Genomic DNA, 26,371 nt, shown 5'->3' with positions numbered 1-26,371 from the left:
AATGCTGTATTAGCTTGCCTGAAAGTAGCAGAGCATTTTCAGTTTCTTGATTTCTTAGGAAAAAAGGGTCCTATGCTGCCTTTCAGATATGATAGACATGTGCTGTAGCTTTACTTGTAAAGCTGAGAACTCACCAGAGCTGAACCACACAAATCTTGCATAAGAATTTACTTTTGTAAATAGCTTTTATACAGCTGTTTGGTGATTATAGATGAGCTCCAAATCAACAGCCACTGAAGGACTTTGGACAATAAGGACACAAACTATATCATTCTTATTGAATGCATCCCTGCCTCATGGAGTGACAGATAAACCTTTTTGTTCTGAATTCAGGTTGAGAGAAAAGAAATAAGAACTTTGCCTAGCTGAGCCTTCATCTCCATCAGCTAAGTTCACAGGGTGTTTTGGAGATCCTGTCCATTGCTGTAGCAGCCCCAAAAGAACTATAAGCGTCTTCAGGTGATACTGTTTTTTGAAAATAATCCAAGGGTTGGCTGCACCTCAAGTGAGAAGAGCATATGACTTATCTTCACTGTTTCTTTGATCATGACAAACTTTCGAAGTGCTACCAAAGGGGAAAAAAAAAAACCAAACCTAAGCAGAGTTCAGAACTATAAGCTGTGGGTATAAGGCATATTATCAGCAAAAGGGCCGCAGTACTGACCTGTCTCAAGTTTAGACATTTCACTTTGTCCTTAACCAAGGAAAGTTCCCAGACACACACAACCGAGCTTGTTCCAGATGTGATTATGGTAGTTGCTGAAGGACACACAGCGCAGAGGCACTTTCCCCACTCTGCCATGCACTCAAATGTAGTCACATTCTGTACAAGAAAGCAGTGTTAAGTCAAATGCTCATCTGATGATTCCATGCATTTATTAATACCAAATGGCAGCTTCAATTTTCAGAACTGAGCCTCCATTTCTTCAAATCCAGGAAAGAAAATGTCAACCAGTCTCTATGCTCACCGCACAGCTGCCCAATATGCAGCCGCGCAGGCTATGGCTGCATGCAGCAGTGCCATCCTCCAGGGGCCAAACAGGAAAGCTGAGACCTGAGTCCCAAGTCCCGATCCCTCTTGTGCACAGGCTTCTTACATAACTTCAGGCAAACTCATTCTGCCACCGTACAGTGACAGAATTCAAACACTCAATGTGGATTAAAAAGAAAGCTCAGGCTGTGACGGCCACTGCTAGCAGAGTTAGTGCCAGGCTCTGCAACTCTCCTTTTACTTGGACTGAAAAGCCAAAAGCCAAAGCTCTAAATTCCATCCTATGCCAATGGCTCTGTTAGCAGCACCCAAACCAGCCTAGCCCAAAGTCAGGTCTATTACACATTGCTACAATTATAGCACAAACACTGTTCTGCTCACACCCTGCATTAGCTCTCTCCCACACAATGGGGACAACACTGGTGCTAATGATTCTGGTGGAGCTGGATGGCACAGCTACAAAAACCATACCACAGACAGAACAAACCTTTACTTACTTAGAATGAGGACAAAAATTTCTGTTAAGCTCATGTCCAGAGGCACTGTTGACCCAGAGAGAACTCAAGTTGGATTCCCAATTACTTCTCATAGTGACCATGTAATCACACTCACTATGCTCAGTGTCTCTAGCATCAGTGACACCCTGACTTTTGAAGAAACAAAACAAACACCTATAGCAACACTTTGAATTGCTAAGCACTGATTTTAATTGAAATCCATGGACAAAACTCTCAATTTTATACAGGGAGCAGAAAGTAAAACACATCTCATGGCTTTTTCACTTCCATTGACAGGTATATCTGTAAAAACATAATGATGTGGCTTGCACAAATACCCAAGTCAGTATGTTGCTGAATGATGTATTCTGCTATTCTGGTACCCAAGCTAACTCAGATGCCTTTTCATGTCATAACATTGTCCCAAACACATCCAAAAATCAGTGTGTTTGTGGTAGAGAAAGAAACTGCATCTGTTAAGTGCCCTAACAAGCAGTGTGATGACACAGACTGTTGATTTTTAACAGCAAAGAAGTAAGAGTATTAACTTTCTAGAACAGAAGACATTATTATTTTGAATGAATGCACTGGGCTAAGCTTGGGACCCAGAGGGGAATTGACAGATGGTCCTATCTTGATCCCAGCAGAAAGTTCTGTGCAATGAAAATTCTAATCAGTGGCCAGGAGACCTTGTATTGTCCTTACAACCTATGAAATGGGTTTTCTCCTTTGTTTTGACAGACAACACAGTCACTGGAAGGAAAACTTGGGATAATTTAGAGGGGAAATGCCACATTTTTCAGCAGTGTAGAATGATTTTGTACTCTGTTGGGATATCCAGTTTGAGATTCCTCAAGAAGTTTGACTGTGAGAAAGCCCTGTAGAGCATCCTTTGAAATCAGCTCCCCAACAGCTTCTGAAACAGGTGCCCAAAGCAGCGAAAGACCACACATATAATTCATTTCTGGAATGCTTAGACTTTTTCTTATTTACCTTCTCAGACCCATAGTTGCCAAAGCAGCAGGTGAAGTCCTCAAATCCCCAGCAAAATGTTTTGCTCCAAAGAGGAGGAATCAAAACTTTATTTTTTTCAACAGCCAGAATGCCTTTCTCAGTATGAACAATGTGGCCAATAGCTCCCTTGGGATAATCTGACAAGACAGAGAACATGTTTAATTCTTTCGGTTTTAGAGTACCTGTGCTAACTTCCCTCCTTGCACAGTTTGTGTGGTGAGGCTGGCAAGTCCCGTAACTGGGCTTAGTGCTGTGGTCAGGCCCACAGACACAATTCCAGTCTATAACTGAGATTCCAGACAGAACAGTGGAAACGGCCCTTTCCGATGGACCGCAGAAATCCATGTAGGGGAGTGATGCGCTCCCAAGGAGGGGGTTTAACAGCAGTGTCATTAAGATCCTTTTCACTGGGAGACTGCCTTATGCCACACACTACAGAGGGTGCCAGGCACGTCACCAACAGCCCCTGCAGTACAGCTACAGGAATCCACTGGCCCCACAAAGGTGTGTGGTGTAAACAACACCACCATGGTATGAAAAAGTAGACACACAGAAATTTTCCAGGCTTCTTCATGGTAAGAAAAGTAACAGACTAAGAAAAAGATGAAGAGAAAGAAAGGATTTGAAGATCAAGAAGTAGAGAAAGACAGATAATATTTACTTTGCCGTTGAATATAGAGAGAATGAGAATGGAAAACGGTGAGCTTTATGTTTCAATTTAACATATTCAGAATGCATAAGAGAAAAAATATTTGGATGTGTTAAAAAAAAAAAATCTGTTCTGAACTCTACAACAGAAGTTTCAAGATTTCTCCTGAGTATTTGAGTGTTTTCAATGCCCACTCATAATACACACATGCACAAACAACAATTGGCAGAGAGAATCTTGATTGTACCAATTCATACAAATGACTGTGACTATTTTTGTGCTCTTGAAAATCCATATTCACCCCATCCAAGAATTCCGTACTACTTAGCTCAGAAAATGCTCCACAACCCCTGCAGCACCTTTTATTGTAACTGGTGAGAGCTTCAGATTTTGCAGGCTGTTCATAAAAGGAGGAAGAATTCCACCTGAGTGAAGGGACAGCACAGGGTCTCTTCCTGGTGAACTTTTCCCTTGAGCATTCCTGGAGGGATGTGGTTTCGTGAAGAGCTAGAACAAAGGAATGGCATTGAAAAATTAATCTCTATTTGCCAGATCATGCAGGGGAAACATCTGTTTAAATCCTTAATCACAGACTCCAGAACTGTCATACATGAACCCCTTCATTAAAATAAAATCTTACCCTTTTTATATTTTTGTCAGACTACATCCCTTCCTCACATAGATCAGAAGCTAATCCCAGTGATTCAGGAGAATAGAGGAACGTATAGGTGAGGCTTTGAGCTGCTCTTCTTTGATGGTACCCATTCCCAAACTAGTGTTTACTCATGTGACTGTACTGAAGCAGCAGAACTCAGATTCAATGCCACAGCTGTATGGCATACAACAGGAACAGAATGATTAGAAAGTGGAATCACAGTGCACCACGTGTATGTGGGTGCATACCAATGTAGTACACAATATGGAGAAATCTATAGCCCATCTTTTAGCAGATTTAAGTCAGAAAATGTCTCTGATTTAAGTTTCTATTCTTGTTTTCCAGTTGAAATACTACAACATCAAAATAAATTATGCTCTCTACTCTCATGATAAAGTGGTACCTGCTTTGGTATCTGCCCAAAGTTGCTGATAAAACCCAGGATGGTGCTCTTAATCAGAGGATCTTTAATGTTGTTGAGGTCCATCTTGTCTCCGTAGAAGTAAGGGTGATAGGTGTTAACTGCCTCCACTGCAGCTGAGCCATGTTGCTTATTGCCAAAAATCAGATCTATCCAACGATGGAGGTGTGCACTGACATAGTCACTTTCCAGGGCCTGAAACCAAAAGAAAATTAAGTAGATTCTATCCATTACAAATTCTTTACCACTTTCCAATCCCTGCTGGAGACTTAAGTTCGCTGGAAGTGAATCTTCACACTTTCAGTTCCTCCAGTACCATCCTTCTTGGCACATCCTCACAAAATGTGACCAAAGAGATGAAGGGTGCATCCCCACAGGAAAAGGAAGGACAGAGTGCAGCATGCTTGACTTAGCAGACACCAGGAGCAATATCCTCAGAGACAACACAGGCAGGTTCCACAAAGCAAAGTGTAAGCACTCTACAGATATGGCACATCTTCCAGCTTCCAACATACATTAAAGCCTGTGCTATCATGTCTTCACCAATACTGTTACTGACACAAGATGGTTTAAATGACCAAAACATCTGTTAGCATTTGGTACTACCACTTTGCTCTATAGATAAACTATTTGTAGAAATATGCCTTAGTTATGAATCACACTGAGTAGCAGAGATTTTATTTGAGAAGATAAATGTAAATATAGATTGGAAAGGGAGATTACTAGCAGAGGAGCTTAATTTGGGTCTGAAGGATTCAGAAGGAGAGGCTGCATGCCATGAACAGCAAAGAGAATGTAGAGCTTGTACTGAAATAGCAAGGGGTGATGCAAGCCCAGACAGGGAAGTGGTTTTGCAATAACAGAGCTGGGGTGCAGCAGGGCAGCCATATAACAGAAACTTCAAGACTGCTTGGGTTTGTTTCAAGAAACATTTTGCTACCCTATCAGGATGTAAGCAGAGAGACTCATAGCACCAGGTTTCCTCATCTTGGAAAAACTTGGGCTCTGAACTCTTTTTCCCCAAAATAAGAAGTGGTTAACATTGATTACATTTGCCGCCCATAGTGACAGGTGTGTGGATTAATGGAAACAGAAGAAATAATTACTACTGAAGAAGACTGGGAGAGATGCTACAAGGCAATACATCCACCCCAGCATGGGCTCCCTAGACAGCTCAGTGTAATCATAGTGGAAAACTGGTTCTTGGAAGACCCAGCCAGCAAGTTCATAAGCAGTGGATACAAGTCTGAGTTGAACCTTTTCCCACCTCCAGGTTAGCCAGCCTTACCCATGAGGCTTCACTAAATGCTACTGCCCCTGCCATCACCCGCCTCACCAAATTTTTGTGCGTTCTCAAAATGGCCTTGCCCAATGATTCAAACAGCAGTGTTAAGCGTTATTAAAAATACTTTCCTATCACCGAATCATTTGACTGTGCAATACTCCCCGATGCTCAGTTAAAGGTCTCCCAAGCAGACCATCCCACCCAAAGCACAGCAGAAATAAACAAGCTAATGGGATCCAGAACAATGGCTCATTTCACAGAGCAGACAGTTAGCCCGGTGCAGCTGGTTTAAATGACCCTGCCCACAGCTATAACGATCACAGGGCAGCTCAGAGAACAAGCATGGCATACAATCTGTCCCCTGCAAACAACAGGAAAACACTTAGGAACAGACTCAGAACTCATCCTCATTAATAAAAGCAGTTAGTCCATGAATTACAAACTGTAAATTTTGCCTGGCATCACTGCCAGAGCAAAACAAAGCAACCAACAGAACTGCAACTGTGCAGCCTCTCAGTATTTCACTGAGCACTACGACAAGCCCAGCCAGGGAAGGAGAACTTGCGGTCTCAGGAGGAAGTTAATTAATTTCTTTAGTAGACTAGATTCCTAACTTATTAAACATGAAACAGGGAGATACTCGCAGTTTTATGTCAAGAACAATTTTTTGCTCTCATATTCTTTAAAGCAATATCCAAACCACAGAGAAGTGTTGACCTGGATCTATTGAATGCACCAAACCCACTATGAAGCCTACTAAAAATGACTGTGATACCAGTAACAAGTACATCCAGTCTTGTGGATGATTTCAGAGGAGACAGAAACCCTCATGTTTCAGAATTCAAGATCTCTAACTCTTCAACTTCAGGGTTAGATAAACTTTCCCAGATAGACTAGTTTCTTTCTTTCCACAGCAAGATTTCTTGCACCCTCCTGTGTAACATCTAGTACTACCTATGTTTGGAGAGAGAATATTGGACTGACCGCACACAAGGTCTGATCAGGTCAGGCAAATCATTAAGAACACGAGTTTATAAATGTGATATTTCATTTGCTAGAATGCTCCTATTTGAGATTTGAATTAATTTGTAAAAGTTGTATGGCTTTATCAGCTGTGCCAATGTTATCAAATAGTCTAGCTCTGTGGAAGCAGATCTGTAGAACAGAACAGATGGTAGAGAGGGCCCAGTATTCACATTACGCGCACTGTGGGAGCTTTACTTCAAACTAGATCTAGTCTGCCCCCACAGGCTGAATGCCACCAGCATCTGGAGCGCACAACTGGAGTGCAGCTTTTGGTTTCGTTTCATCCAAAACAAATCTAGTTCACACAATCTGAGATCACTCTACAGTGAGAGTAAAACCATGCTATGCAGTGATGATTGATAGGTTCATTTCCAAACTGCACCCTTACTCCAAAGTACAAAGTGAAAGCAGATGTTCCCCATTGTATCTAAGTCCCTTTGCAGTGTTGACCGTTACACAAGCAGTAAGGAGCACAGCTCAGTACTTTACACTCCAGACAAGCCACTATATAAGAGACAGCATTGCTCCCTACATTTTTCTTTAAAAAACATCAGCGTAAATGCCTTCATTGGAGTCGCTGGGGAACACAAGGGAACTGTTGCATGTTTGACCTCAGTGGCCAAAACCTATTTGCAGTGTGTAGCACTGAGTTGCTTCTCTGCAAGGGAAGGGATTGGGCACTCTCTAGGCTCAACTTTACATTTTAGCAAGGACTGTACTTCTAGTAGAAAGCCTGCAGCGCACACACTTACACAAGGATCTCCTTCCTAGTAGAAGATGTGTCATCGTGTGGTTACAGGCACTGAGAATTCCCTTCCATTACCTTTCAATGTGCCTAGAGCCCGAGCCTCTAAATCACTCTCTAGGCACCTTCAGAGATGCCTGACTCAGTAATACCTATTATTGTGCATGTATGGGAGTGTAAGCAGTCTAAACACAGCTCTTAACTTCTCTGCATCTCAGTTCTTTGACAAAAACATTCTCCTCTTATACCCTCAAGCTAATAAGCTGCAAACAGGCATGGGACAGACTCTGACTGAAAAATGGAAGCCAGGTTCTGGGGGAAATTCAGACACTGAATAGTGTTTTCTTTCCAAATCAGAATAAAGAGCTCAACTCTCAAATTTTCTCACATATTAAAATCCTTCCCACCCAATTCTAAATTTAGAAAAGTTACATCCTTGTAGTTTACTAATAAGGAAGCAATATAGTATACAATATTAATTATAGCAGCTACATCACTTCAACATGTAATCTGATATAAACATTGCAATGAAAAGATAATTTTGAAATGTTTTGATAATGAAGACAGAAAGTTGAAATGATCTACTGAGACATTTTCTTGTTACTATTGACACGCTCCCATTTCAATCTGATTAGTTTTCTGCTGTAAAAACTCTTCCATACATTTTTTTCCCAGACAGGTCTTCTCACCATGTGCTTGTCAGCCCAGTAATACTGGACTGTGATTTGAGTTTCACATGTAACTGCTACAGAAATACAATGTAAAACAAAGAACAAGAAGATTAGTGTAGCTTCTCTAAAGGGACTGATTAGTTACTGAATATGCTGTAAATTCAATGTACTGGCTTAGGTTACTAAACTGTGCGGCAGCACACCACTGAGTCAAGCTACTAGGCATGGAGACACTTGAGACCTACTAATAATAGTAAGCAGTTATTCTCCACACCACATAACTTAGAATATCATTAAGTCATAAGCTTTTATGTACTAAGGAAGGATTCTGGGGCAAAAGGTGGTAGGTGACTACTTTCAATTGCATTTTCAAAATGGTTGAAAGCAACTTTTTTAATAAGTATATAAGAGTTACCTATTTAAAAATAGGTAAAGTAGCAAGATAGAAAATTAACTTATTTCAAGTATTTTTTTAGCATTATTGTTCTGAGACATAAAGGGAGCCTCTTAATCAATTAAACTAAAACATGAAATGTCTCACTATATGCTTAACAGTCCTAAAAAAGAAACAAAGGCAGGACTATTGCACAAAAAAGTAGTCAAGCACAGGCTCAGATCATATCCATGTTCACTCAGGAGTAACCTGAGCACGTGTGAATGGATCCAGAGTTGAACAGGCTCACTCTCATACTCAGAGTTTATTCACAAGCCAAAGCATCAGGAACCTACAGAGACAGCATGGGATGCAGGTGCCACAAAGCACTGACTTATCTTTGGAATATAATGTTTTAACAACAATTAATTCTTTGCAAGATATGCAGATGATGCACACTACCAGAAGCCTGTTCTCTTAAAACTGGTGTAATAGAACATTTTCTTCAGGATGGATTCACAGCCCATAGACCATCTTATAAAGAAATTTTTTTTTTTTTTTTTTTTTTTTAGCATGGATAAAAATGGCATTGCCAAACATGGGACTAAGGCTAGATTACTGACAGCACCAAGGTGGCTGCAGGGAGAAGATGTAAGGAGAGGCCAGAACAAATAAATCAAACAGATGTGTAGGGTATCAAGAGGGAAAGGAGAGACACTTTATGTATGAGGAGCGGAGACATACAGAAATTTAAAATATAAGGGCATAGGGAAGGATATTTGTATATAATGCCTATATATACAATTCTATATATATAATTTCTATATATATAGAAAATAAAGATGGTCCCCTTCCAGTTGTCTCTGTACTGACTTGCAACAAGATATCAGAAAGAATGAGATGAAGATTCGATGCCCAGGAAAAGCATGGAAATGATTTAGTAGTATGGACAACCACAAAAAGTATGGACTCTGAATGCAGCACAGAAGTGCAAAGCAAGGGACACGAAAGCAATGCTACCTTAACGGGAGCATGGCGCTTGCTGTCAATGGTTAGGGGAACAGCAGAGAAAAGAATATTTACAAGATAAGAGTATGACTCTGGTTTTGTTCAAAACAGGAACGAAAACTTAAGACTGTCAGAAAGGAGGTCAGAGACAGGATTTAGGAACCAGCATTTGGAGAGGTTAACTAAGGAAAGGCTTGTTTGGAGATATCAAAGTAGAGAACATGGTTGTAGATGCAGGTTTGGATGCAATCACCTACAAAGAGATTACAGAAAGCTAAAGCTAAACCCAACCCCCCAAGGGCAAGGCCTGCATAGCATAGGAGAGGTGAGAAGAACCCACTGAGGCAGAAACTGAAGGCACATACGATAGACCAGGGTGATGCAATGCCTTGAAAATCTTTGGCTATTTGTTTAGTCCCACCAATGCTGAAACATATGATCACCATGCTTCTTGTACACAGCAACAACATGCAGGCACTCACAAATACAGATTGACTCCTTTTGCCAGAGGAAATCCAATGAGATAATGCAGGGACACTATAGTACAGCCCATTCCCTTTTTAGCTCTAGCAAAAGGAGAGACCTGCACCAAGATATTCAGCGGCAAAGTCTGCATTCAATGCAATAACCTTCATTCAGAATTGTCTTTGCACTCACTACTACGTAGCAGGTGACATCATACAGAAGTAAGACTATTCATAGATAGCACTAATTGCAGTAAGTCTCAGGACTTTAAAGCTATTTGCTTTCAAAATGCCATGGCTGACTGTTAAAGGCAGGAAATCACATCAGGGTTCCCCCCTCCACAAAATAAAAAAGATAATTGTAGTCGCAGCATGACTCAGAGGTGAAGGTAGATGAAAAAACACACAGCTGATTAGCAGCAACACAGAACTGTATGCATGTAAATGCCAGATGCATGCATTATGTTATGTTCATGTACACTTACAGGCTGAGATAGTTCCATGCCACAGACCTAGATACAAACCTCACCTGGTTTGCCTTGATTCAGTGCGAATTGTTAGGCAGAAAAGTAGATGTGCAATGTTCAGAACCCAGCGCAAACTCTGCAAAGGCAGGATCCACTTGGATCTAATATTTTGGTTTGTGACTCTGGCCTTCAGAGTTTCATTTTCAGTGGGAGCCAGTTCAGCATTTTGTCACAAATATTGACATTCACTGACCTGTCTGTGCAGGAGAATGAATTTATAGGGGTCCCCATCTGCCCAGGGAGGAAGCTGCACATCTCCCAGCACTGTTCCATCCTGCATGCAGCCTGTAAGAATTACAAAGGGATAATTAAAACCAAGAATCATACGCATTGCAAATGTGAACAGCTATTCTAAAACATTGAAGTCAAAGGAAATTGAGGTGTGTTTCACAAATGCTGTTTCAGGTTTTACATCAAATACAGTGCCATAGAACACTGCAAAACCAATTTCTCCTGGTATTTCTGATCTAGGAATAAAGCACCAAGAAGGTGTTCTAGTAACTGTCACTAATACAGTAAAAATATGCACGTCCTCAGCACAAACTATTTTAGCACAGACTTCAAACTTAGACAAGACAAACCCATTGGCACAACTTTCTTTTTATGCATAATCCCACAGGCCTAACTGCCAGGTATTCCTACTAAAGGAGCCACTGGAAGGGATTTTGTTCTCAAGTTCTTTGCAGTCCGATTCCTTTCAGAAGTTGAGCATATGTTCTTAAATCAGAGCAGTGTTGTGTGACCGGATTAATTCAAGTCTAAGTTAAGGCTCAGGTCTGGGACTGCAAGTTTCCTTACAGTGTAGCAGTGAACAGATTCAGGTTCTTGGCTTTGCCTATTGCAAAACCTTCTTGTGTATTTTCTCTCTATTGGCAAGATTCCAGTGTCTTTTTTAGGTCCCTCCACTTGATTCTGCTCAGGTCAGTCTCTGGATCTTGATTTCAGCCAGGCTCTGTTTCTTGGCCTTCTTTCAAGAAGAAACTACTCCAATTCTTTCTTATCTTTTAACAATCTTTTGACATCTTTTTCACATTGTGCCCTTTTCTTAGCAGCTCTCATTTCACTGATATCTTAAATACAATTATAGCTAGACCTCAACACCATGGGTTACATTTCCTTTGCCATCACCAATTTAGGATGATTCTTAAGGAATTTCTCCTTTGCTTTCCATGTGCTCTTGACACTGTGAAACATCCTGTCTGCAACATCAAAACTCCTGCCCTGTTTAATGGAGGCAGACAAAAAGATGGCAGTGTGAATATTTTATTAAATAAAAAGCACGTGCAGAACTTGTGTCCACTACAAAAAGCAGCTTTGTATTGCAAATGATGCGAATTTCCTGTAAACTGAAGTGAATCAGGACTGCCATGCTTATTTCTGAATAGTATTTTTTCTGGATTCTCTCTGACCCTCCATCACTGATGCAGAAAATTCTAGAGACAGTGTACATTCAGAAGAGATTGTGATGCTGCTTGAGGCCAGGGACGATATATCAGGTTCACATGGTTCTGCAAAACCTTTCAAGATGATAGTGAGGACATTTGGTAACTTTAATCACCAGTCACACAAGATTTAAAAAAGACCTTTCACCAACACCATTTAACAATTGAACTATCTCCAAAAGTCAAATTAACCTATTGTTCATAGATATGATGATACAAACCAGATTTTCAAAAGCAGCCATCTAGATTGCTTATACTGAAATTTGCTTTTGTTTGACAAAATGTGCAATTCCTTTGCACAGCAACTAATAGGAACTACAATCCCTTCTGAGGTAGAAACATTGTTCTGATATCATTCAGTTATCAGAAGCTTGTATTCTTGTAGCCTTATTTTAATAAAAATTGATCTGTCATTGCTGCAGAGCCTCATGAGTCAGCATAGTCCAGGGACCAACTCCCAACATGTGATCTAGATCTTTTCCCTTGGCAGGATACCGGGGAGTGGAAGGGGAGCACTCAAGTCCCTTCTAGTACTTACCAAGTTCAAAGTGATTTGCATTGGTTAGGAACTCTGGCAAGTAGAAGAATTCAGGGATGAGTTCCCTGACATCACTCATGTTGTCCCTTGATGCTGATTCCCACGTGCTCTTGACACTGTGAAACATCCTGTCTGCAACATCAAAACTCCCGCCCTGTGTAATGGAGGCAGACAAAAAGATGGCAGTGTGAATATTCTGTTAAATAAAAAGCACATGCAGAATCTTAGCCAATTCTGCAATAATCACCTCATCATGTTTGATTAGGTGATATCTTAAGAGTTGTCCCAGCTCTATTTACTGTGATCTTATATTAGTGGCTGTCTTAGTCCCGATTTGTAGAATGTAGGTTGAGAATACCCTAAAGCTTAGAGTCTTAGCATAGCTTCTAATAACACAGAGGCAAGCAGAAATGATCATGGGTGGCTTGAGAATACCAGCATCCCCATTATTAATGCTTCTGTAGGCAATTCATTCCTTTCGTCCCAAAGAGATTTGCAAGAAGTGGACACAGCTTCAGTGTTATCACTTAAGTTGTGATCCAAATAGTTTTGAACAATCTTATGTGCAATCCTCTGGAGAAAAGTCTGTGGGGAAAGGGTGTAGCACTGAAATAACATCATCGGATCGAGGCAAACGGGAAAGGCCCAGTGGGCAAGAGCCTGCAAGGACTGTTCCTTCCTTGTGGGAAAGAGGGACAGCGTAAAGAGGGGAAGAAGGGAAAAATGTCTGGGTCCCAAGCTGAATTAGTATGAAAGGAACAAGAAACAAACTAGCTCATGTCCTGAGAGTATTTGAACATGTTTAGTTTAATGAGAGTGAAACACTAGATGAAAGCAGCCTTAGTAGCCCTGGACATCACTCTGAACTAACACCTCAAGAAGAAAGAAAGAAAAAAACAATTAAAAAAAATCATGCACTGAATGAAAGGTATATGCCTTACACTGGAACCATATTTCCTACAGGATTTTCTAATGAGATTTCAGATACTGCAAGCATTTGTGAAAATCCAGGTTTGCCTTTATACAGGGATCCCCACACTGAGCACGAAAGAATTTATTTTAACATAACATTTCTACAATAATGGAAATAACCAAACAGACAATCAGTTTTTGGAGATCATCTGAATGAGTTTGTCAGAATGAACAAACCGTTTCAGAAGAACACTGACTTTATAATTGTATAAAGTGACAGAAACAAATTGTTTCTCAATACCTAGTTCAGGTACTGACAGCAGTATAGCTGCCCAACTGCAACATGTTCCCAGGCTAATATATGTATTTCTCATTGGGGTTAATTAATTTGGATTATATATCATGGGACATAACACAACATCCCACTGCCAGGGCTCAAGAGAGGTTGTCAGAGATAGAACAAGTATCTTTAAACAGTTCTGCAGTGCAGTGAAAAAGTGTGAATGATTGCTCATCCTCAAGCATTCAATCCTCAAGGCTGCTTCACTAGGCAAAAAGAACAACCCTGCAGGATTGCAGAATGAAGACACTAAAAGCCAGAGGTGGCGCAAGAGTGAATCTGTTAATGAGTATGAAATGCAGACAGGTTCTGCTTATGGCTGACCTCTTGAGAAAACTTGATAGCTCTTGATTAGTTTACTCTCTGCCTGTAGACTGTTGCATGTGCCAGATTGTCCTGGTTTCAGCTGGGATAGAGTTAATTTTCTTCATAGTAGCTAGCATAGTGCTAGCTTTGTGTTCTTTGGATTTAGTACTACAAGAATGTTGATTAGAACAACTAAAAACATCAGTGTGTTAAGTAGTGCTTAGACTACTCAAGGACTTTTTGAGCTTCTCCTGCTCGGCCAGGTGCATAACAAGCTGGGAGGGAGAACAGCTAGGAGAGCTAACCCAAACTGACCAAAGAGCTATTCCATACCGTAGAACATCATGCTCAGGGGGGTTAGTCAGTCAGTTGTGGGGGGAATGATTGCTGCTCGGGACGGGCTGGGCATCGGTTGGTGGGTGGTGAGCAATTGCGTTGTGCATCATTAGTTTTGTATATTCTATATATTCTCTTACTATTCTCATTATTACTATTATTATTATTTTCTCTTATTAAACTGTGTCTACCTCAGCCACAGTTCTAACCATTTTTTTTTCTTCCTGATTCTCTCCCCCATCCCACTGAGGGAGGGGGGAGTGAGCGAGCGGCTGTGTGGTGCTTAGTTGCCAGCCAGGTGAAACCACAACACAGATGAGGAGGATGCTGCCCTTCTGCACAATAAGAGTCAGCTGAAGCTTTGACTTGCAATCTGTTAAACAGATATCCTCATGCTATGAGGCTGGGATCCCACTCCCATGGATCAGATCAACCCTGAGCAGCAGTTCCCACATTGGTTTCTGATGGTAAGAACCACTGCCCTTTTGACTCCCCCCAAGTACCTGCACACTTATGATGCAGCTCCTTTGGATCTATGAACTCTGCTAAGTCTGGGAACTGCAAGTCAAGAAATAACTTTTGCCATTATCTTTTGTTAGGGAGAAACTACCCTCATGGATAAGCTACCAAAACACCGAAGTCAACAAACCCTAAGTTCTGAAGCCACATATCCTTGCTTGTCTTTTGAGATGGAGTCTCACCAAAAGCCAATACATATTCCAGATGGAAAGACCCCAAACACTGTTTCCCCCGAGGTGAATTCTGACCAGGTTTTTGGTCCAGTCTCACCTCTAAATGACAGCATAGTTTTGCTTTACTTCCTTGTATTTTATGGCCTTCTTCCTTATACCACTGACAATTGTGAAGCCTTCCCACACCCACTCAAGGGACTGAGTGAAAAAGTGGCTAATCATGTGAGTAAGCCTAGCCAGAGTTAATCTGATCCACAAGGTCATCTTGTTCTTGATCATTATTAGGCAGGGACCCTTGGAGTCAAATTCAAATTGAAATTAAAACAAAGTAGAAGAAGGACTATAAATAAATCAACAGCTAACAAGTATCTCATTGAAGCATATTAAAGGGCTTTGTATATTTAATCTGCACACAGCGCGCTGTGTCTGGTGGTGATTGATGCTTTTTCATCTTTTTTTGCAGCTTTTATGAGAGCTGATGGTAATCTCCTGAGAAACAATATGATTTGTAATAAAAAGATTACCTGTATTAAATAAAAATAATATATACATAGGAAATGCTGTTAGCGCGACAAATCTGGTTAAAGATATTACCACCACGAAAAAATGTGATTTTTTCTCTGGCTGTCTAATTCATTTTAGGGAAAAGTAATATCTTTAAAACTTAAGCCTGTATTATTTATAAAGGAAGCAATAACTGATTTTCCCATTTCCTATATTAATAAATTTATTTGCATATATTTATATCAGAATTAATGAGTTTTCTCTCTCTATGAATGCAAAAACTGCACTGAAAGGGAAAAAGAGAATCAAGAATTGCTTTATGCCTTTAGATTGCAAGTCGACATAAACTCTTATGGCTTTTCTATAGCTAGATACAGTCTCTGTTTTCTTTCCTTTCAGTAGAGGCCTTATACTGTCATTGGGAATACTGAAAAAATATGCTTTTTAAAACGACAATTCAGCAGGGAATATACAAAGCAACTAGTCAAAATGATCTGTAGAGAGAAGTTAGAACTTCTCATGTTTCTAAAACTAAGCATCTTAAGATCCTTGGTAGTGCTTTAAGCCCAAAGACCTCAAAGTGTTTCTAAGAGATGCTCTCAAAGGTGCAAAGACTTACCACACTCCCAGAGTTGCTGAGAAGTAATTACCTGCAGACAGTGCTTAAATGACTGCTTGAGAGTCAGTGACGCAATGAAGAGTAAGAACCCCATCCTCTTTGAGAGGTAAATGCCAGGAAAGATCAGCCTGATAGCTGAAGTGCAACAGTGGGATAAGAATAAAAGGGGATAAGATCTGGGTTGAATCAAAAGCAAGTGTCACTAATTATTGAGGGCATGGGGTCCTAGAATGCCTTTCCAACGAAGACACTAAACACAGAAAAATTCACTGCTTTTTTGTGGTGCTGAGACCAACACCTGAAAAGAATTCTGGGAAGTACTTCTGTAAACTCCTGTACAGTTCCCTTACTAGAGGCAATGTTTCCTCACTGCCGCCTTCTCTGGTCAGGTATAAACCATTTCTTTGACTTGAGAAAGAGGGTGGTATGTCAACTTTAGTTTTTCACAAGGGGTGCACCAAAGTTCTTTCATTTCCTTGTCATGTGCATTCAGACTGGCTGTTTGCAGTTATAAGCATAGCTTTTCCACTTTTTAAGATGCTCAGAAGGTTTCACAGCTCCCAGCTCAGCTCTCTTCCAAGGTCTTAAGTCTGGTATTACTCCGTTTCCAAGCTGCTCTTGACTTGAGCATACAGTTCTCAGGTCTGCTGTTTGCCTGACTGCATCTCAGAATGGAAGAAGTTCAACAGTTTCAGTGGATCCACATCCAGACAAAACTCTGCCTGCCTGAGATCTCAGCAGCCTTTGAAGAAAACTATCCCCACAAAAATGCTGGTTACCTGCTAATCACGTATAAACACTGCTGCAAAGCAGCTACTCAGGCTGGAACTTGTTATGCATGAAAAGTGTGCCAGTGAGATACAGCAGCCTTTGTTGTTTACAACAAGAAATAACTGCTCCACAGTCATTCATGACTGCAGCTAACATATGGCTCACAGAGTGCGATGGTAACCATTGCCTCAGGTGGTTCACTAACCCATCAGCTACTGCTGGCAACAGCCAATATCATAGGGCTTATTACTTAATTAGCACAGCACTTTATTTGTATTAGTTAATTAAAAAAAAAAAAAGAAAAAGAAAACACCAGCACAACAGCAAAACACTTGGAGAGCTGCAGAAGGCATGGCGAGTCCTCACCATATGTACGGTAGTCTCTGAGTGTGAAATACCCTGGCCTAGCTGTCTCCCTCACATTGCTCTATAAGGATAGGCAGTTTTCAGCAGAGATTCCTTAAAAAAATACACTTTTGAGGACTTGTCCTCCTGGTAGACCCTGCTATAACACAACACATATTACAGAAGTAAGGGTAAGAACCACTACAGCCCAAGTGTCTGTGCTTGTGTGTCACCAACAGCCTGCTGGAGAGGGCAGTCAGGAATTTAGTGCTCTGTATGCTGACCAGCTGGGAAAGGTAAGCACAAAGTTCAGTTTCCATGAAATTCAGTTCCATAGGGAGTGCTTTTGGCACCATAAAACAGTGGCAAGTTCAGAACAAGGTGAAACAAAATATTCCTTCTTCAGCACTGGATATAATTGATCCCATGATCCCTATTATTCCCCACCCACCAGAACTTGTGCATCCTCATCTGGCCCAGAAATACTCTTTATGCCACCACAGCCAGCTCCAATGCCTGTAACTGCGTTACTGCATGGGCATTTGGACTTAGAATACCTACCACAAAAGTCTCATAGGCCCCAAAGTCAGAAGCTTATGTTCAGATGGGTAGTAAAACACTGTCTAGGTGTTTACATGCCTCAGTTCTCACAAAACATATCACAGGACCAAAACTAAATAATCCTTCTCCCTCAGAAAAAAACCAAGATCATCAGGCATCAATCAGGCTCCCATTAAGATGCTTTCACTGGATTTAACAGACACAGCATGGAGACTTCAGTGAGCCCAGGGTCCACACAGAATATACAGAAAATGTCAAAAGAACTAATCCCTCTTCATTACACAGCCACTATAATGTGCCACATGGTTCATAACAAGGTGTAGGAGGGAAGCTATCTCACCCCCTTACCTGCAGAGAACAGAAGGTCTGGGTAAATGGCTCCATTCGGACCAGGTAAGATGCCACTATAATTGCTGATGAATAGTGAGTACAGTAATGGCACTGGGCTGACAGGTCTCCTGGAAATTGGACACAAATCAGATTTCAGTGCAAAATATAACATCCAGTTACCACAGCACAACTAAATAGGGACCAGGTCTTTAAAGCAGATGTGTTTGAAGACTGAGCAAAAGCACACCTGGCACATTTGCATTGAATGTGCACAGTTACTACCATCTCTGTATATTCTTTTTTGCCTTCCATATTTCATTTTCTGAATAAGGCCTTTACATTTCTTGACCATCCCCTTCCCCATTAGTACCAGAAAAGGTCTTGATCTCCAGAGGTCAATATCCTGTTTTCTTTTCTTACCGTAGCTGTTAGCTAAGCTGCATGCAGCAGTCTTCTGCACGCAGCTTAGCTAACAGACAAGACTAATGCATGCAGCTTGGTTAACAGAGCGGTCTTTTCTAGGGAACGTTGCTTTTGCTGTAGCATCTCTTCCTGTTCAAGGGAAAGGGGCAGAATGCAGCAGTACAAGGCACATAAGGCAGTGCTTGCAGGAGTCATTTCTGTTTGAATCATCAACCAGTTTATATCCAGAAGTGAGAGGAACTCCTTGACATGGTGCTTCCCTTAGCCACAGCTCTCGAAAGCTTTTGGGTGACCTTTTCCAAGGGATTCACCAGCATCCCCAAAGGCCTGAAGGGACTCAAGCCTCTCCTGCCTGTTTGTCTCCTAAAACACTCACCCTCACTCTTCTCCACCTCATTGTAGCGCTGGATGAACTTGCGTTTCCTCTCCACAGTCTGTGCTCCCATGGGCTTTGACAGGTCCCGAAATGTATGAGGATTATTAAGGTTTAGAGTCTGAAAAACAAAACCAGCAGACATGTGGATTTTTAGATCCTTGAGTGATGACTAGACATGATGACTGGCTCAGTGACGCTGGATAGCGGCAAGGCTGTGTTGGCATTTTCACCATACAAGGAGGCCATAGACTTGGTACTAACACACCCATTGCCAGGACAGGGATGGGACTTGGAAAGAGAGTGACAGCATGTGCCACTGAAAGGACAGAGTGTATAAGGAGCGTCACAAATAAAGGACCTGGCAGGTTGCAAATTGCTCTCAAGGCTTTTCGGTTCAAACCTCCTTGTCATGGGCCACAGAAGCCTGTCCCTGCCCATCTGCTGAGCCAATGCAGCCTGCTCTTAACTTGGTATGTATTTAACAGATGTTCATCCACCTTTCTGAGGCAGAACGTGATCTTCAGCATGCTGATTTGAAGATAAGGCTAATCTATAAAGAATCAGTACAGTTCAAGTTAACTATCTCAAATTTTGAACCTTTGGTCCAGACCCCTCTGCTTCAATCGCATCATTCAACAAACATTTGTATGGTTGCCATCACAGAAAGTACAGAACACTGCAGAAAGCACTGACCTCAGAGTGATAGTCAGCGAGGACCCATGGAAACACAGGATACTGCATGTAGTCATTGTAGCTGCGGCCAGCCAATGTATTCAGGTACATGAGGTAATCAAAGTTGCTGATCTCCCTCTTCTGCCAGGGGAAGTAAACAAGCATTAAAATCTCGTAACTCCACCCCTGAAAACCATGCCTCAAAAGCACCCTCAGAGTCCTGTGGTTCCCAGGTCCAGCAGGACAAGAATTATAAATAGTGTAACCAATCACCCATTGCCATTCACCTCAGGACAATCTCTCTTATACAACAATCCATTCAACAGAATCTGAGTCTTCATTCTGGCTCTTCTTCAGACAGGCCATTTGTATTTGTCTGTAATCACCCATTGCTTTTATGCTGTATTTGCATAACATAGCACATTTTCCCAATTTCAAGGTGAGCCAAATGCATGCAATCTGTATATTGGAAAATCCTGAACAACTGTACAGAAAAGGCTGCACAAAGTGCTACATATAAACAAGAAATAGATTTCTTCAGTGTGTCTGGGGTCACCAAGATCAGGGATACAGGAAAGTAAATGCATTTCTCAGCTCAGCAAAACGTCTGGGAAAATGAGAGGTGCACTGATTTACATGTACAGATGAACTGTGAACAGTCATTCAACTAGGTGGCTCTCTTTGGTCTCAGTTTAAAAATGTGCATAAAATCACACTTAATCTGCCAGAGAGTAGCAACATATGTTTCACAGCAGGAGGAACAAAACCTCTGCAATAACCAGATGTAAATACTCTGCTCCTCTTGCCAACAACCTCACCTCCAGCAGCGAGAGCACGTCAGGCCTTGAAGTACATATGGGCACACACACATATCTGTGCGCAGACACACAGGCAGGTGCTGAAATACTTTGCTTAATCACGTGCAGCCAAGATTTAGCTTACCTGCCACTTCTGGAGCATTGTCTTTTCCCCTCCTGAGTGTTTCCTGCATGGGACAAACATTTGATTGAAATAATCTTCTTCAGAACAAAAAGAGAAAGCCAGTGCGTTAACATCTGTGCTCCCTGTGCCCCCTGCTCTCATCCCCCAGAAATGAGAGAACACCAGTGCTCGAAGAACATTGAAGTTTCATCATTGATCAAATCATTCCAAAACCAGGGAGTTTTGGTTAGGTTGGCACTGCAGGATGCAAGTTTCATTACTTCTTTCAGTAGGAAGGCAGGCTCTGCCTGATGAACAAGGACGGCCTAGCTTCAGACGGCTGATGAGTTTGTCACTCTCCCTGTGACATGCTGACTCTCCCTGAGATACTTGCTGGTCTGCTCCTGAATGAAGTGCCGCTTAAAGTGTGATATTTAATAAAGAAAAAAGAAGGAAGTAGGGTGGTGGTGCTAAAGATGGATTCTGTTTGCCTTAAGATATCGCTGCGAACTGCCAGATGGTAAACTGCAATATTTCAGAAGCTGGCAGGCTCGCAGGCAGAGAAGCAGCCCCTGCAGCAGAGGCAGGTGGGCAGCTGGGGACAGCAACCCCTGCAGCCGTGCCGAGCTAAGGCACGCTGCTAAGCAGCCTGCGCGCCCGGTCTCATCCCACTGTAGAGGTAGAGTGCTAGTGACAGGTACCATTAAGGCTGTCGGTTTCGATTCTGAAGCCTTATTCTCAAAGGCTCGTGCTTTCCTGAAGCATTCTGAAAACACTAGCTTGGAAACAGAGGTGTCTCAGTTTCCATACCAGAGATATTCTTTTTGCATAAAGCACTTTGAAACTAATGTAGTCCTGAAAAATGAGTTGCCATTTTTATAATTTTTTTAAAAAGTATTAAATATGTTTTTTCCACTTTGTTCTCAAGATGCAACTTCTGTAAACAAAAATCAAGCCAGCTGAAGGCAGATTCTAAACAGGGGAATTCACCTGAAAATGTGAAAGGGTCAAAGGTTCTGAGCAAGCAAAAGTAACGATTTACTACACTGAGCTAGAAGGTGGGCCACTACCTGAAGGACACGGACCTGCTCTTGTCAATTCCTACAGATCAAACTGAGACAAGCGATAGCTTCTGGATTAAAGAAGCTTTTGATCTGACAAAGTAAACAGAGTTACTAACATGATATGATACAACTGGTGGTAGGAGATGCTTTTCCCTTTGAGCCGAGTGTACAACTACAAACTAATCCTAAAGTGTCAGCCCGGAGTCAGGATTACTAGCATCCCAAAGTGTAACGAATCAGTTCAGCCATAGATTATAAAACTGCTACATGTATAATTAGCTGCTACATGTATAACTGGCTGCTATTTTGCACTCTTGTGCTCTGTATTGGATCTCACCAGAAATCCACAAAGCTAGGCTTAAAGCAGCCTCAAAGATCTAAATAAAACACTGGAAAGGTCTATGATGATCAGAGTTTTACTGAATTTGCAGTATAAATTTTTGTAAACTACCTCTCATGATTATGAATCATTATTTCACTGCCTATTCACTCCTGGACCAGTTAATAGTGTACATAAAGGAAACCACCATGGTTTACTCAACACTATTATATTCCTTGCTTAGGCACTCTCTTCAGAGAAAAGCACGTGTCCGGGGGAAGGATTTTGCATAGCCCAAGTAGGAGCCTATTCCATGAACAAACATGACACCCAGGACCAATTCTAGCTCACAGTCTGCAACTCCTAAGCTTTGTTTAGTTCTCCTGCTAAGCATATGAAACCTAACCACGATAGGTTATATTTATAGAAAGCAGGTAACACAAAAAGTGTAGTTTATATCTGATATGGGAAAATAAGATCTTCACTCTTTGTTCAAAAAAAATGAATAGGTTACAAGATGGTCTAATTTACACAATGTCCATTGACTAGAGTTATGGTAGCTTTGCACACACAGTTTGAGCCACACGTAGCTCAAGAATGTAAGAATTCTAAAGTAGAAAACAGATATTGTAAGCGCTTACCCTTTACAATTCAGCCCTCTTGCACTATATGTAGGTCTCAGAGAGCTTTGCCCCACTGGCCTTTGTAAGGTCTCCAATAGACATTTGGAACTCAGAGAGAGTATCTCAAAGGGATGGAGCAGGATCAGGATCCCTGGCATTATTTGAAGTGTGGTTGGATTAGGGTGTTTGTCACAGAGGAATCAGGTTAAGTTCTTCCCTTTCCACAGGGGCAGACTCACTCACTGAAACCGCCCAGGTTTATTTTGGATTTATGGCTGAGTTAGAAAGCAAGGCGTTAAATAACGTACAAACCTGCTCAATCCATCAGTCCTCCAACATTTTAAAGTGGGAGCATTATAAAGGAACTAAAATACTATACACAGGACTAAACTGGGCCAGTCTGTGTGTATGTTATGCAAATACGCACAAAAAATGTTGACTTGTGGGTGCAGTGACCCTCTAGTGGAACTCTTGCTTTGCTTGTCAAAACAATCCTCTCTCTGCTGACTCTGGGTGCTGCTACATAACTCAAAGAGGTTGATGAGCTCACCACGTCATGAAAATACACAAGGCTAAATGTAGTCACTTCCCTGTAAGAGCCATCCTTCTGGGTCTCAGGGGACCAGGCAGGATGCTCCCTCCAAGTTCCCAGAGATCTGGAATTCTGCATTCTCCCTTGTCGACGCACAGGGGCTCAGAACATGAATTGCATTACAGGCAGCTCAAGCCTATTCCTCTCTTCTCTTTGGTAATCAATCAGCATTCCTTCAGCCAACACCTCTCTAGCCAGCACAGCAAAAGCTCGGAGTGGATTAACTGCAGCTATCCAACCGCAGTAAGTGCATTTAAAAATAAATAAATAATCAAAGGCTGGTTTGAAAAAGAAACAGGAGAAGTGCTTTTCAAATGTAAATAACTAAACTTCAAGGGGTGTGTGTGTGTGTGTGTGTGTGTGAAGTCAAGAGAAGTACCTACATATCTATCTATATCTCAATCTATATCTATAAGGTATTTGTAGGGCACTAGCCATGGCAGAATCTAAGCATGATGTGTACTAATGATGATCCACCTTTGGGTACACTATGCCTAAGTGATTTATTAATCCCTCTTCCATTAACATCAGACTATGATCTCACTCTTATGATAGCCAGTGCTCTCCATTTGCTAGAGACAGGTGGACCTCAACCCATTTGGAGATTCATTGCAGATGAGATAATCTCAAAGGATAAGATTTTGCCCCCACTGAAACTAATAATAAAATTCCAATAAACTTAATTGGGTTCTTAGACTTCACAAAGCTGCTTTCATTTCTTCTTGTTTTCCATCCTCCAGACTTCTTCTCTGCAAAACAGTGCCAAGGCTCTCCTAAAACCACTTTTCTTAAAGAATCTTTGAAATTACCAAAACTACTGTGAGGAAAATCATATTCCTGGTAAGCCACAAACTAGGTTCAAGTCCTACAATTAGGAGAGGAAAAAGAGGTCAAAAGGAATGTCAGCTTTCCCTGTGAAACAATCAAGTCTCTCAAAATTCAGAAAAGTGTTAGGCTGGATTACTTTAGAAAAGAGGTACAGGGTCCTCCTTGTTTGATTGTACCAGTCCATCTTCTGGGTACTTATTCTGTGCTGAAAGAGCAGAGGTAAAATACAAAATTTATAAATAAGTATAATATTAAAGTAGGGCTCCTTGAAGTAGGATATCCTGAAGGGGCTAGGAGGGAGAAAGGAATCTCCCCCATTTACAGAACACTGTTTGCACCTTATGTATTCACAGGTTTAAACTGGAGAAAGGGATAACATTTCCACTGCAGAAATGCTGCACCCAGGCACATTTCAGGCCATAGAAGAAAAAGATCAAGTAAATTCAATTAATTTGTTGAGGTGAGCAGAATGCACTCTCCAATCCTGGAATCAGGCAAGCACATCAACATTTTTAGCTTCTTTATGCCAACAATATCCTAGTCCTGTTATCAGTAAGAGAGGGACCTCAATGTCGCATTTCCTGTGGACAATACCTGCCACAAAACACACAGCTATTTCTCTTCCATAGTTCTTTTTTTCCAGATACTATTTTGAATTTATTGCAACCAGTTACTAAAAGCTTGAGCTTGGTAGCCCCAGTCAGAGACAAATTCCAGTAAACTCACATGCTACAGAGGGGAATTGTTGTACCAACTGCACTTTTGAAGGACTCACACTGTCTCTGCTGCTCTGCTGAATGAGCCTTCCCTCCTGTGTCCATATCTATCTGGTCTGGCACGTGCTAAGGAGGGTACCACAAATGCTGCGAGTCTTAACACACACCTACAAGTATCTCATACTGTGTCACAGCCAAGTAAAATGAAATAGCCAAATGACTAAAATGGACTGTTAAGGCAACATTAGAAGCTGACAAACAGCTTCTAACCATGTCCAGATGCTTTTTCTTTCTGCATAGTTTGAAATCTAACATTTCCAGGCATTGCATGTAGTTCAGCTCTTTTCCCTCCAGCTTGAACATGCATGCTGGAACCAAACATTATGCTAATGATCTCCAAGGACCCAGCATTGCTGTTGCTTAGGAACAAAAGTCACACAGGCTGTGGAAGGAGAATTGAATAGCGACACCCTGGAGCTGGGGAAGTCCTTTTTGCCACTCCTCTTACCCCTGCACACTCACACACACAAGTTTCTTGAAGGGCTACCATTTTCTATCAAGGAAGTACAATTCAGCATTTGCAGGACTGTGGAAAGGAAATTGGCCTGTGCTCCCCGCTCATGGGTTTATTTACAGACTGAAAGACTAATTCGTTACTCAAAGAAGAGTAGACAGAGGACGACTGCACAGTAACAGACCATGAAGGCTCATCACACAGTACTGAAAAAACCAAGCAGCTTGTGACATCTATACCTCGCCTACTAAGTCTTCCTAGCTGCCAGCCGGTAAGATCTTATGCAGGGGGGCAGTCTGGCAGAATTGTTAAGATGAAACAATATTTTTGTTTCTTTTTCACGGGCCTTGGTTTTATAAGTGACCTTGCACCGTCTGCTAGCACAGTGGCTCTGAAATTAACTAGAAAAGAAAGAAAATTAAGGAAGGAAACCTCTCTCTAGTTATTTGCTCATGGTAGGATTTAGTCTAAACCTGCCTGTTAGCAAGAGACTGCATTTAAGATAGTCAGTGAATTAATCTCTCTTCCACAACAGGTCGTATCTAACAACAAAGAAATGGTAACAGGCTTGTAAGCAGGGAAATAAAAACCTACCCTAGCTGAAACTGCTTGGCTTCATGCAAAATCATGCAATGGACGAATGCTGGGTTTAAGCTTTATATGAAAGTATTTCCATAGAGCCATTCCATGGGTGAATTAGAACATATCACCTCACTTTCCTTCCTGCCCCCAAAGAGGTGCAGGGCGCGCATAGCTCTGCGGCAATCTATGGGAAGAAAAGAACAGGCAGACCCACAGAGGAGGAGGTCCTGAAACACCCAGTGTCACAGACACAAGGCCTGTTCTGCTCCTGCCAGCCTTAGGCTGAGAAAGGAGGAAAAAGGTTCAAGTAGAAGAGACTGCATCATCAGGGTCCAAATCTGTATCCTTCTAGGATCAGATCTCCTTCTTTGTGTGGGCTTAAACCACAGTGGGTCATGACTGGGCCCTGTACAAGTGCTTACATGCAGCTAAGGAGTAATCTCCAATCCTTCATTGCCTCAGAGAAACACTGACAGTCCTAGTCCTGATGCTCAATGTCTGTTCCCTCCCTGCAGCTCCCAGCAATACGGAGCACCACAGACTGCGTGATGCCCTTGACACACATTTTCTATTCATTTCTGTATCAGGTCAGCCTGATACAGGTCAGCCTGATATAGATGATCCTGGCCAGCTCTGGACCTGTGAAACAGGTCTGGGGTTAGCCCTGGGCTTTCAAGAGCCGAATCCAGACCAAAGACTTTAGCAAGTGTGGATAAAAA

The 26,371-nt window shown here is 41.6% G+C and overlaps 1 protein-coding gene across 1 annotated transcript in view; it reads right to left on the bottom strand.

Moving 5' to 3' along the window:
- Positions 1-26,371, bottom strand: part of WDFY4 (WDFY family member 4) — a 153,321-nt gene that overhangs the window by 10,723 nt on the left and 116,227 nt on the right. The window contains exons 49-58 of the mRNA XM_035897359.1: positions 20,436-20,478; positions 19,515-19,634; positions 18,822-18,939; positions 18,041-18,150; positions 12,307-12,460; positions 10,520-10,611; positions 4,210-4,422; positions 3,511-3,658; positions 2,482-2,639; positions 665-823 (exon numbers count right to left, since the gene is read on the bottom strand). Coding sequence (XP_035753252.1) covers positions 665-823; positions 2,482-2,639; positions 3,511-3,658; positions 4,210-4,422; positions 10,520-10,611; positions 12,307-12,460; positions 18,041-18,150; positions 18,822-18,939; positions 19,515-19,634; positions 20,436-20,478 — 1,315 coding nt within the window. The remainder of the gene's footprint in view (positions 1-664; positions 824-2,481; positions 2,640-3,510; positions 3,659-4,209; positions 4,423-10,519; positions 10,612-12,306; positions 12,461-18,040; positions 18,151-18,821; positions 18,940-19,514; positions 19,635-20,435; positions 20,479-26,371) is intronic.

This window comes from Egretta garzetta, unplaced genomic scaffold, assembly GCF_000687185.1.
Source record: "Egretta garzetta isolate BGI_Z169 unplaced genomic scaffold, ASM68718v1 scaffold56, whole genome shotgun sequence".
NCBI lineage: Eukaryota > Metazoa > Chordata > Aves > Pelecaniformes > Ardeidae > Egretta > Egretta garzetta.
Note: the sequence above shows the minus strand (reverse complement) of the source record. Positions and strands in the feature narration are given on the sequence as shown.